General features: G+C 52.4%; 1 protein-coding gene across 1 annotated transcript; it reads left to right on the forward strand.

The window, feature by feature from the left end:
• Positions 1-11393: 11393 nt before the first annotated feature.
• LOC123145067 (uncharacterized) lies at positions 11394-13084 on the forward strand. The gene has a single exon (XM_044564375.1). It carries the CDS (start codon positions 11533-11535, stop codon positions 12610-12612), a length of 1080 nt encoding a protein of 359 aa, XP_044420310.1. The 5' UTR covers positions 11394-11532; the 3' UTR covers positions 12613-13084.
• The last annotated feature ends 244 nt before the right edge of the window (positions 13085-13328 follow it).

The following is a 13328-nucleotide window of genomic DNA, read 5'->3' on the forward strand; positions in this document are numbered from 1 at the left end:
GGCGCTCCGAAGCTCTCTTGGACGTACTGTCGCAGGAGCAGACGAGGGACATCGGCGGCACCGCTCCAGGCACGCTCCAAAGCTCTCTTCGACGTACTGTCGCAGGAGCAAACGAAGGAGATCGCCGGCACCCCCGGCCGCCCTCCGCCGCCACGACCACGAAGCCGGCAGCGAGGAAGAGTAGTACACGGTAGGTCGCCGCCGCTCTTGAGGAGGAGGTTATCGAGGCGGATGAGGAGGAGGCAAAGGCAATGGTCGGCTTTCTCGGGTTCATGGCCGGACATGGTGGTCGGGCGCCGGCGACCGTTTAGATTAGGTTTACAGTAGGTTTTAGTACGGTTTGTGCGAAATATGTAATGAATTGCGTCCAGTTTGTAGGAAAAGTTTTTGAAATGTAATGAATTTCATCCGGTTAATCTGAAATTTGCTTTGTTTGCACGAATTTCGTCCGGTTAGTTCATATAGTTGTCGAAAGGTATGCGGGCAGCATCGGATGGCATCCATCAGTGTCCTCGGACAGATGCCGGTGTAAATTTGTGGGCCAGCGCTGGAGATGCCCTAACTATCATGCTATAATCACTAACAATCCTCCATTATTTGGCAGGGAACAGTTATCCCTCGATCAAAATCAGATCCGCGGTGTTTCGCACTCCTCCCGCGTAAGAGTGTAAACTCTTGCTTACATAAATGGAGCAAGTGGACGGCACTATAGCACGTCATAACACTCGAACTAGCCCGCCTAACGAGTGGGAAAGCACCGCCCTCGTCATTTTGTTCTGGATTTCTATCGATCGATCGCGCGAAAATGTTACGCTTCGCAAGTTCTAAAGGAAAAGGCGGCACACTTACGACTCGTACGCGTCGCAACCCCGACAGTCCAGCTCGCACGCCGCTCACCAGAGGGGACACGCGTTGTCTTGCAATTTCACTGACATGTGGGACCGTAATTGAATAAACCGTCGATAGCCGAAATCTAATCGCTCGGCGGGCGCCGGCTGAGAAGAGAGAAACGGGGGAGGGAGAAGAGATCGCCCGCCTGCCGCGCACGGACTCCAAGAAATATATGGTGATATGTGAGGTGGGCCATGCTGGAGTCCGGACCGCTTCCGGAGCCCGCTCTCACCACCCTGGCCCCTCAAGACGCCAGCTGCCCGCCGCATGCATGCATAGCAAGTAGTACTCCTTATGTGGAGGAGAGAGAGGCATTGACAAAGTCAAGGAGTGGGCTCTGCAAGAGCCCGTCTCTACACGTGCTCCTAGGTATAAAAAATAATTTGAAAAAAAGGCATAAAAACAATTGTGTCTTAAAAAAAGAAAGGTAAAAAAAATTGAGAGGAAATAGATAGAGAGAAAGTGAGAAAAAGTTGTAACCTGGGCATTACATGAGGAAGGAGGGAGTGGTGCACATGCCAAGTTCACTGGGCTGCCGTGTTTCACACTCCTCCGTCGTAACAGTGGAGACAATAGCTTTCATCAATAATAAACAATGAATACTCGTTGCTTGTCCTCTATATCGGAAAGAATACTTTCATTCGCCGACATGTGGGACGTCGACCATCCTGGTCCACCTGCCATGCACAAAATTATCCTGGTCTACCCCGGTCGTATCGCAGGCCCAACCTTTCCCACTGTAAGTTGTTCGGACGAAGGAACCATCATGACTTCGTTGAATTCCGCTTCTTCAAGAAAACTTACTGTACCCGCAATACTGCTACCACACGCGAAGACTGGACGGCACTGTACCACGTCATATCACTGAAACCCACTAGGCCAAACTAGCCCGCTTAGGTCATCGATTTTGGAATGGAGGGAGTACGTCTCTGCACTGCTATGATTTTGTGGTGCACGTTCTCATGCAAGAGCCTGGCTAGTACTCCAAGGAACCGCACCACGCGAGCGTTCGCAACTGCCACATTCGGGTTGCGCTTGGCTCTTCGCCTCTTCGAGAAGACGAACAATGATGTTACTCCTACTTCTACAGTATCGAATCCACTGCTGCATGTCCGTCCACCTCGTGCGGGAGGGATAGCGTGTAGCGAAAGCTTCTACTTACTGCTCCTGCCTTTGCGTCTATGACAGGTGGGCCCAACAGGTGGTTGGCCCTCCTGTCATGCAACCAAAGGCAGGTGCAGTTAAGGCACCGGAGCTCAGTCCGCGAGGGAGAGGGCGTTGTAGTAATCAAATTTCTCGGTCTTGTACGAGTTTACGCGACACATCAAAGCACTGCACTCGATATAAGTCTTTTTACACATTTAAAATGGGCTACTTCGTATGTAGGAGTAGACATATTCTGCTTCGTATGTAGTCACTTGTTGCAATCTCTAAAAAGACTTATATTTGGAAACGGAGGGAGTACAACGCATGCATGCATGCCGTGACTTTTCTTTTGATACTTGCATGTGTTGATTTGATGCACCTTGCCAAATTTTGACTATAAATTTAACTAACCAAATTTTCATGCATGTCACAAAAAATTACGGGGCTGTTTGGATTGTGACTATGTTTGTCTTATGTTGCCACATTATTTTTCCCACACTTGCCTAACCTGAGTTGCTACCCCACCGCCGGCCAGGCTATCCCTCCACCCCTCGACACCTCCTGTTATTCTCCACAGACTACAGCCCCACGCCGCAACAGAGCCAGTTATAACCCTTCTCCTCCTCTCAATCTGCGACTCCACTGCCGCGTTTTCCCATCTCCGAGTCGTTCCCATCCGGGGCCTCGCCGTCGTCCACCGCCTCGCTGCGTTCGGTGCGGCGTGGTCAACAAACGAGAGTCATCGGAAGAGGACTGTACGTGGAGAGCCTGACGGCTGGGACCCACGAGGTCCATGGTCGCACGCAAGGAAAGTTCCTCCTTATTAAGCTAAAAAAATGTTTCCTCCACCTGACAGCTGGGACCCACCGGCTGTATCTTCGCACGGAAGGAATTTCCTCCTTGTTTTGCGAAAAAAATTATTCATCCCGTTGACAGCTGGGACCCGTCATATTTGGTGACTGACTTGTGGGCCTACTAAGAGGACGTGTACGCACGGCTTTGTCAACTTAATCAACAAATGATTCTAGCAGCTGGACCGTTGGATGTTAATCCAACAGCCGTGCTCCTTCTTCAACCTCTGTTCTTGCTCCTGTCTCCCGTGGGCGGCACCGCGGCTATGCTGCCGCGCACCCGAAGTAGTGAAGTTTCCCACTCCTCTCCATCTGCGACTCCACTGCCCCGTCTTCCCCATCTCCGGGTCGTTCCAGTCTGGGTGCGCTCGGCACGGTGTGGTCAACGTGGTCAACAACCAAGAGTCATCAAAAGATGACTGTACGTGAGAGGCTGACAGTGGGGACGCACCACGCCCATGGACGCATGCATGCAACGGAAAGCGGCAAGGTCAACGTGGTCAAGGAACGACTTCCATCGGAAGTATACTGTACGTGGAGAGTCTCAGCTGGGTCCACGGCCGCAGCAAGTAAGTGCCTCCTTATTACGCGGAAAATAATGATTCCTCCAACTGACCGCAGGGACCCCTGGACGGGCCACCGTATTTTGCGAAAAAAAACGTTTGCCCCCTGACTGCTGGGACCCACCTGACGGGCCACCATATTTCGCGAAAAAAACGTTACCCCCGCTGTTAGCTCGGACCCATCGGAAGTGCCTCCTTATTACGCACAAAAAATGAATACTCCCCTGGCTAGCTGGGACCCACCTTGGTGGGAGGCTGACTTGTGGGCCTACTAAGTTGACGGGGACGAAGGGCTTTGTCAACTTAGTCAATATGAACGATTCTAGCTCCAGTGACCGTACGATGTCCATCCAACGGCCGTAGTGCTTCTTCAACCTCTGGTCTTCTTGCTCCAGCCGCCCAAAGCAGCGCCGGTCATGCCGCATGCTCCTGCCTCCCGTGGCCGGCTGTGCTGCCGCGGAGGCCTCACCGCCCCCTACTATTCCCACCGCTGGCCAGGCCCTGCGGCGACGGCAGCCTCACACCGCAGCCGAACCAGTGAACCCTCGTACTCCTCTCCGCGCGGGCTTCCACTGCCGCGTCTTCCCCGGCTCCGCGTCGTCCCCTTCCTAGGCCTCACCGTCGTCCACCGCCGTGGTGCTCTCCACGCGGCGTGGTCAACGTGGTCAAGGAACGACTTCCATCAGAAGAGTACTGTACGTGGAGAGGCTGACAGCTGGGTCCACGGCCACAACCCAGTTTTTTTTGTAATTTGCCAAGTAAGTCGCTTTGTCAGGCCTGTTGGGCTGCAAATCTTTGAAGACGAGGAGAGCTTTCATTCGGCTAGCCGAGAAAATGGCCCATCAGTAATGAGAAATGGGTTGTACATTTTTAAAACACATCAAACCAGCAATTAGTTTCAAATATCTTTTTTTTCATTTCGAGATTTTAAATTACATTAATTTTCATGCGTGGAGAATTTGTTGGATTTTATATTGATATACATTTATTTTTAAAATCTGTTTGAATGTGAGTCGAAATTTTGGGATTAAAAACAGTTCGGACCGCACCGAAGCTGTAATGCTAACAAAAAGAATATGGGCTCCAAAAAAACCTTAATAATTAGCAAATGGGCTGTAAATTATTAGAAATAATGGCAGATGGGCTGTATGCTATTTTCCACAGATTTGAGGCTTTCCTAAAAAAAGGTTAACGCACAAGCAGTGACTGTTGGATGGCCATCCAACGGCCGTCGTGCTTCTTCAATCTCTGCTCTTCCCGCTCCAGCCGCTCAAACAAGCGCCGGCGGGACTGCCTGCTCCCTCCTCCCCACGGCCGGCTCTGCTGCCGCGCAGGCCTCACCGCCCCACCGTACTCCCATCGCTGGCCTAGCCATCCCTGTACTCACCCACACCTGTTGTTATTCTCCGGCGACGGCAGACGAACCAGTAAACCCTCGTACAGTCGTACTCCCCTCCGCGTGGGAAACAACTGTCGAGTCTTCCCTGCCTCCATGTCGTTCCCTTCCTAGGCCTCGCCATCGTCCACCGCCCTGGTGCTCTCGGCGCGGCCTGGTCAACGTGGTCAACGACCGACATGCATCTGAAGTGGACTGTACGTGGAGAGGCCGACAACTGGGTCCACGGCCGCACGCAAGGAAATGCCTCCTTATTACGCGCAAAATAATGATTCCTCCACCTGACATCAGGGACCCACCGAAAGGGCCTCTGTATTTCGCGAAAAAAACGTTACCGCCGCTGATAGCTCGGACCCACCAGCTATATCTTCGCGCGCAAGGAAGTGCCTCCTTATTACGCACAAAGAAAATGAATACTCCCCCTGTTAGTTGGGACCCAGTATAGTGGCAGGCTGACTTGTGGGCCTACTAAGTTGACGGGGACGGAGGGATTTGTCAACTTAGTCAATATGCATGATTCTAGCTCCAGTGACCGTACGATGTCCATCCAACGACCGCAGTGCTTCTTCAACCTCTGGTCTTCTTGCTCCAGCCGCCCAAACCAGCGCCGGTCGTGCCTCGTGCTCCTGCCTCCCGTGGCCGGCTGCGATGCGGCGGAGGCCTCACCGCCCCCTACTACTCCCACCGCTGGCCAGGCCATCCCTCTACTCACCCACACCCCATGTTATTCTGCGGCGACGGCAGCCTCACACCGCAGCGAACCAGTGAACCCTCGTACTCCTCTACGCGTGGGCATCCACTGCCGCGTCTTCCCTGGCTCCGCGTCGTCCCCTTCCTAGGCCTCGCCGTCGTCCACCGCCCCGGTGCTCTCGGCGCGGCGTGGTCAACGTGGTCAAGGAACGGCTTCCATCGGACGTGGATTGTACGTGGAGAGGCTGGCAGCTGGGTCCACGGCCGCAGCAAGGAAGTGCCTCCTTATTACGTGCAAAATAATTATTCCTCCATCTGACAGCGGGGACCCACCGGATGGGCCACCGTATTTCGTGAAAAAAACGTTTGCCCCTGACTGCTGGGACCCACCAGCTACATCTTCGCACGCAAGGAAGTGCGTCCGGGCAAAAAAAATGATTCGCCCCCTGACTGCTGGGACCCACCAGCTACATCTTCGCAGTCAAGGAAGTGCCTGACAGTCGGGACCCACCTGGTCGAAGCGTACGTAGCGTTGTCATTCTGGTCGCGAACGTGTACGTACATATATACTGGTGGATGTAGAGGCGCGCACGTGTCGTAGTAGAGGCGCATACATGTCGTAGTAGAGGCGCGCACGTAGCATGTACACGTACGTACAGCGGCCAGGGTGCAAGAAAGAAAATACGGCCATGTATGTGTACATACGGGCGGGGTCTCGAACGCCTACTCGCGCATACGTACGGCCAGGGCTCGTGTACATGGCTGGGTCGGAACGGAGAAACAACGTCATCGTCGTGTTCATGGGGAGGCAACGGAATGCGTCGTGTTCATGGGGAGGCAACGGAATGCGTCGTGTTCATCGGGAGGCAACGGAACGCGTGGGAGCCAACCGGCTGGGTCGGAACGGAATGCGTGGTCGTGTTCATCGGGAGGGCTTGGATGGAACAGGCGATGGAAACAAGGCCTGGCGTACCGCACAACGGAGGAAACGGACCTCCTACGTTCGGAACGGGGTCCTGTTGATCGGGAGGGGTGTGGCGTACAGCAAAACGGAGGAAACGGACCTCCTACGGTCAAAACGGGGGTCCTGTTGATCGGGAGGGGTGTGGCGTACCGCAAAACGGACGAAACGGACCTCCTACGGTCGAAACGGGGGTCCTGTTGATCGGGTGGTGTGCGGCGTACCGCAAAACGGACGAAACGGACCTCCTACGGTCGAAACGGGGGTCCTGTTCATCGGGAGGGGTGTGGCGTACCGCAAAACGGGACTCCACGGGATACTGTTCATCTCCACCGTCGACCTCCTCCAGCCTCCACGGGCTACCGTCGACCTCCTCCGGCCTCCACGGGCTCCCGTTCATCCAGCCTCCACCGCGCGCTACTCCACCGGCTACTGTTCAACCACCCCTCCACGGGCAACCCTCCACCGTCTACTGTTCATCCAGCCCTCCACACCACGGGGTCCTGTTCAACCACCCCTCCACGGGCACCCCTCCACCGTCTACTGTTCATCCAGCCCTCCACCACACCACGGGGTCCTGTTCATCCAGAGGCAACGCCACCGCTCACTGTTCATCCAACCCCCCCGCAACGCTCACTGTTCATCCCAGAGGCAGCATCGATCGGCTTTAGTTAGCAGTAATAGCAAAGGAATCGCTCGATCGGGTTCAGTTAACAGCCATCGATCGATCACTCGGGTTCAGTAACGCGTAGCCTGCAGTGCAATCGCTCGGGTTCAGTTAGAGCCCAACGCCTCGCTCGGGTTCAGTTAGAGCCAACGCCTCGCACACACGCGCGTACGTGTACGAGAGAAACGCGCATCGCTCGGCCCCCGACCTCCCACCGTAACCGGGAACTCCCCGAAATTTTCCTCGCCCTCGCTTCTACCACGGTTTTTCCCGTCATGGACGGCCCAAAGAATGTCATGCAGCTGCGTCTCTGGCCCGCCCAGGACGAAAAGCCCATTTTCTGTCATGATTTTTTATCATAGAAGTAGGAGCCCACCACATCTATGATGATACCGGGTTTTGTCACAATTATCGTCATAGAAGTGTCATATGTATGACAGAAAAAATTCGTTCGGCCCAAAATGTCACGGATGTGTCTTTTTTTTGTAGTGAAGTCTCTTTACTCGTTCCGTAATGCCTCATCCCGTAACTAACTCATTAGTTACATTGCTTGCAAGGCTTATTATGATGTGCATTACCGAGAGGGCCCAGAGATACCTCTCCGATACTCGGAGTGACAAATCCTAATATCGATCTATGCTAACCCAACAAATACCTTCGGAGATACCTGTAGAGCATCTTTATAATCACCCAGTTACGTTGTGACGTTTGATAGCATACAAGGTATTCCTCCAGTATCCGGGAGTTGCATAATCTCATAGTCAAAGGAATATGTATAAGTCATGAAGAAAGCAATAGCAATAAAACTTAACGATCATTATGCTAAGCTAACGGATGGGTCTTGTCCATCACATTATTCTCCTAATGATGTGATCCCGTTCATCAAATGACAACACATGTCTATGGTCAGGAAACATAACCATCTTTGATTAACGAGCTAGTCAAGTAGAGGCATACTAGGGACACTCTGTTTTGTCTATGTATTCACACATGTACTAAGTTTCCGGTTAATACAATTCTAGCATGAATAATAAATATTTATCATGATATAAGGAAATATAAATAACAACTTTATTATTGCCTCTAGGGCAAATTTCCTTCATTGGATACACATAATAGAGATGGAACACATCATTGGATAATAATATATATCATGAAACACCATGTTTAAGTAGGGTTACAGCGGGGTGAAAGAGAGTACACCGATGCACGGAGAGGGAGAAAGATGGTGATGATGACGACGAAGTTGTTGGTGATGATCATCGTCACGATGGTTCCCCAGGCGACACTCTAGCACCAGCGGGAGAGAGGGGCTCACCTCCTTCTTCTTGCTTGGCCTTCCCCTAAATGGGAGAAGGGTTCCTTCTCTGGTCCTTGGCCTCCATAGCTCTCCCTCCGAGATTAAATCTCCCTTATCTTTTTCTCTAGGTTTTCCTTTTTGTTCCGCGTCTGTTTGTGCGGCCAAACACTGTTTCTTAAATAGACGGAGGTCCTTAGCTCTGATCAGGATGAAATTTTAACACGATTTCCCCCCAAGATTAACTTCTTTGTGCCCGAATGAGAGCTCACGGCCTACCCATAGGGTGCATGGCGTGGGTACCCCCTGGCCATGGGGCCTGCCCTTGTGGGGCCCATGAGCACTTGCATTGATATATTCCATTAAAAAATCGAGAAAACATTTCAGGTCATTCCAGCTCTATGATTTTTTCACCTGAAAACCCCCCAAACAATAGAAAACAGGAACTGGCCTTTGGCACTGCGTTAATAGGTTAGTCCAAATAGAAATAATATAAGTTATTACCAAAATATGTAAAAGTGGCATGATAATATCACGAAATAATAAAAAATTATAGATACGTCGGAGTCCTATTAAGGACGGAGCAAAGGATGTGAGACGATGGTTGTTTAGTTCAACTACACTCCCAGGGTTTATTTTGCAATACCAGCAGGTCCCTCCTAGATGGATCACATCCCTTACTTTTTGCATCTAAGAGCATGTAAAACCAGAGCCCTCAAATGTCCCATCAGACAGAAAAGAGAATAAAAAAAGTCACCCAACCATAAACCTCACTTTGTTCGGGCGTGTCCGAACATTCCACAAATCCCATATCCAAGCCATATATGCGAAACATATGGGGATGTCCGGACTTGTCCGGGGAGGGCGCAACGTAGGATTTGGTCCACTTTGGACCTCCTTTTCTCTTTCTTAAATGTTTTTTCCTTTTCTCTCTCTTTCTCTCCACCAATCATATACATGTGACCGGACAACATGAGGTGTAGTTGTTCTACAAGGAAAGTGAGGGTCTAAAACGGACGTGCTCGGGCACTAATCGGGCACGTCCATGGGCATATAGGGAGCCAAATTAAGCAAGTGTGGTTGTAGATGCTCTAACAGTGCATCCTTTAGATATATGACTTACCCCTTTGCTCCTCCTCCTAGCGGCCAACAACGAACATGCGGCTAGGGCTTTTTCCTCCCGCTGATGGCGCCGCCGATCTGCCTCGCCTCCTGTGGCCTTAGGGCCATGGGGGCACGGTGAAGGCTCTTTTTAATATGTTTTTTTAAATTTTGTTAGGGTTTGTATCATGTTCAGGTAAACGAGACGACATCGGCTATTTGAAGATGGAATATGGTTCTTCCTGGCTAGCCCCCGTCCGGTGGTGCGTCTAGCATCGTCGAAGGGTGTGTGGAGGTGTGTCTCCGGAGGATCTCGTAGGATTCAGTCGGTGGTTGTCCTTGGTGGATCCCCTCGGATCTGGTCTTTGTACGTCCACGTGAGTGTTTCTTCAAGTTGGATCCTTCCGATCAACACTTATCTTCATCAGCGGCGGTTGTTGTCCTGGTGCGCTAGTCCTACTGGGCCTTAGCACGACGACTTTCTGACTGTCTACTATAACAAGTTTTACCCGGCCCGGGTGATGGTGATGACGGCGGCGCACCTTCGACTCGCATCTGTGCGCTTAATCGTCGCTAGGTGGTTTACGGACCTGGATATAAATTTTTTTATCTTTGATATTCGTTGTATCGTCATGATTGATATAATGAACTAATGAGAAGTTCTTTAAAAAAATAGGTTGATGCATCCGGTGCACCAGTTTGATGGTTCTCGGGCACGCCGATCTTTGAAGAGCGGCACCTGACCCGCACCGCCTGTGCAGAAGGAGACCGATAATGAGTGAAGTCTAAAATAAACCCTGAGATTGTAGAGGTTGGCGCAAACAAACCCTCACCTTTAAATCCCTGAAGTTTGTACCCCGTATTTACATATCCCGGTCAATCCATACCCTGTATGACTAAAATCCTGTTTGATGTAATAGGAAAGGCTTGATCCCAGCCGGGATTGATTTCTACTGTCACTTACTACATGGGCCCATCTGTCATATGCTTTTCCCAATCTCTTCTTCAGTGCCAAGTGTGGCGAGGCGCGGCTGGCGTAGGTGTTCGATCTGCTCCCGGACACGGACCTACTCTCCTGGGCAGACGACCCCTGCTACGGCAACCTCCGCGAAATGCTGCGGCTGGTGTTTCTCCCCACCATAAGCTGCCGCTGCCCTCGCTGATCGCCGCCGCATACTGCTACTGTTTGTGCTCTCGCCGTCGCAGCACGCATAGAAATAGGCAAAGAACAGCTTCCTACACGCACATGCTACAAGCTAAACTCACACATGATGACTCGTCCTTCTTGTGCTCTGTGCTAATGCATAACAACACAATAGTGAGCAAAATAATCAGAAGGCCCTCCATTTCCAACCGCGCCCGGAGCTCATGCACTAGCTTAGCCTCAAACAAGAAGAACGTCGCTATATATTGGCTGCCAGACTCTGGGTCTATTGTCGCCGTACGTTGGCTGCCATCTTGTGCTACTCTCCTCTGCTCAAGCTCGGCGCGCTGCTACGCATGGCCTCTGCTGGGGTGCAAGTGCGGGGCCAATGCAGCAGAGACCGGGAAGGACACGGCCACGACGTCGGCGAGCACCACGACGTCGCCAACAGTGCGCGCGTAGGTACGCGATCCTCATGTGCGTGTGCAAGTACGCGTACACATACGCCAGTGAGAGAAGCGAGATCCTGGCCAGGTTTGTGCTTTTCCCAGTGTGCCAAACGTATTTAAGGTTCGGATAGATCGGGATCAGAAAGGTCAGAGTACAGACTTCAGGAATTTGGAGGTGAGGGTTTATTTATGTCCGGCTCTACCATCTCAGGTTTATTTCAAACTTCACTCACCGATAAACAAAAACAGGCACGGCATCCCACCGCCATAGAGCATCGCCACGCCCATAAATCCGAGCAAAGAGGTTTTTTTGTCCGTCGCAACCGAGCCCACACCAACTAGAAACGCCCGATTCCAATTCCAGATCGCGGTCGCCATGGCCCTCCGCGGCTGGTCGCACTTCGCGCCGGATCTCCTCGTGACCGTCTCCGGCGACCTCACGGAGCTCGCGGACATCGCCCGCTTCCGCTCCGTCTGCACCACCTGGCGCGACGCGGGGGTGGATGCCGCGGCCGCGCCTCCGTCGCAGCCCCCGTGGCTCGTCCTCCCGTCCTCCCCGTCGCCGCTCTTCTTCAACCCCTCGGAGGACCGCCTCTACCGCAACATCCGTCTGTCCGTCCCCGCCGCGGACGCCCACCGACGCCGCCGCCGCCGCCGCCTCTCGGCGTCCCCGCACGGCTGGATCCTCGCCGTCGACCCCACCGATCTCGCCGCGTCCCTCCTCCACCCCTTCACCGGCTCCGTTCGCCCCCTCCCGCCGCTCCCCGCCTTCTTCGCGGAGACGGATGACCTGGCCTGGGACCTGTCCCCGCACAGCCTCATGGCGTCCTGCGGCGAGGTCGTCCTGGTCTGCGCCCTCGACCCTCTCGCTGACTCCTGGGCCCCGGTCCCCGCCATGCCCGACTGCAACGTGAGCAGCATCAACTACGCCGGCGGCGATTTCTTCGTGTTCGAGGAGGACGCGTGCCGCACCACCATCGTCGACTCCATCACCCTCGCGGTCACGGCCGTCATCCCCCCGCCGCCCCAAGTCGACCTCCCCACCGAGGCGCGCGTCGTGGTGGCTGGTGAGGAGCTCTTCCTTCTCGTCAAGTCCAAATGGATGTACGTCTTTAGTGACGACGTGGACTTCTCCAAGGCCTTCTGCGTGAACCACCGGAGCACCAGCCCAGCCTGGCAGGAGCTCACCAGCATCGGCGAGCGGGCGCTGTTTGTTGATCCTCTCCACGGGTTCGCTGTGGGGACGGCAGGGTTCACGAATCTTGAAAGCAACACAGTCTACTCGGTGACCACCAAGGAGGCGAGCCGTTCCAGCAGTGTGAAATACAGTGTATCGGCTTTCAACCTGCAGAGCCGGACCTCTAAGAAGCTTGCGTGCCGGCTGAACGAGCTTGACACAGCTCAGCGTGGCGGGGCGGCGGCATCGTGGATCATACCAAGTGTGAATGAAGGCTGAACGGAGTCAGGGGAATCGGAGGTCCTGGTTCTTGTCTGATGATGGTGGCGAATGATATCTGCTTGCTCGCGGGCCAAATTCTTGGTACCTTTGCACTTGCCTATGCTCTGTAGTGAAGTTAAAACCAACAAGCCTCTTTTATACGCATGTTCTTCTTCTGTACGTACATTATATGTCGTTTAGACGCTCCTAGATTCTGGATTTCTGATCAGCCTGAAGCTTATTTCTGTGAGATGTATTTGCTGCTAGACTCTCAAGTTTCATTGTCCACTTCTAATGCTCAAGCAGTCAAGCTGAATAGATTTTGTCATGTTAAAGTACTCCATATGCTATTTCTGTTTCATTGTGGTTTCAGTAATGGACTCTTGAGTCTGTTTTTTTTATGCGAATAATTGAATCAGAGTCTCAGAAGCTGGACAATTGTAACATTTTCTTCATATTTTCATAATATATGATGCGAATGAAACTTTCATATGCATTTGTTGTTAGAATTTATTATGCCTGCTAGCATAATGGATAACTGAGTACCAGTGCCCGGCAAATGTGATCAATTTGCCTCTAGTTGATTGAACAGAAAATGCAGCGGTGTTGATTGAACAGAATTTCTGGTGAAGCTTTTGTGATGGGAACACCTGAACAACAACGAAATGACATCCCTGAGGGCGATGTTTGAAAAGGATGCGACATTCGCAAATGACCCGATTGCTTTTATATGC

Source organism: Triticum aestivum, chromosome 6D, assembly GCF_018294505.1.
Source record: "Triticum aestivum cultivar Chinese Spring chromosome 6D, IWGSC CS RefSeq v2.1, whole genome shotgun sequence".
NCBI lineage: Eukaryota > Viridiplantae > Streptophyta > Magnoliopsida > Poales > Poaceae > Triticum > Triticum aestivum.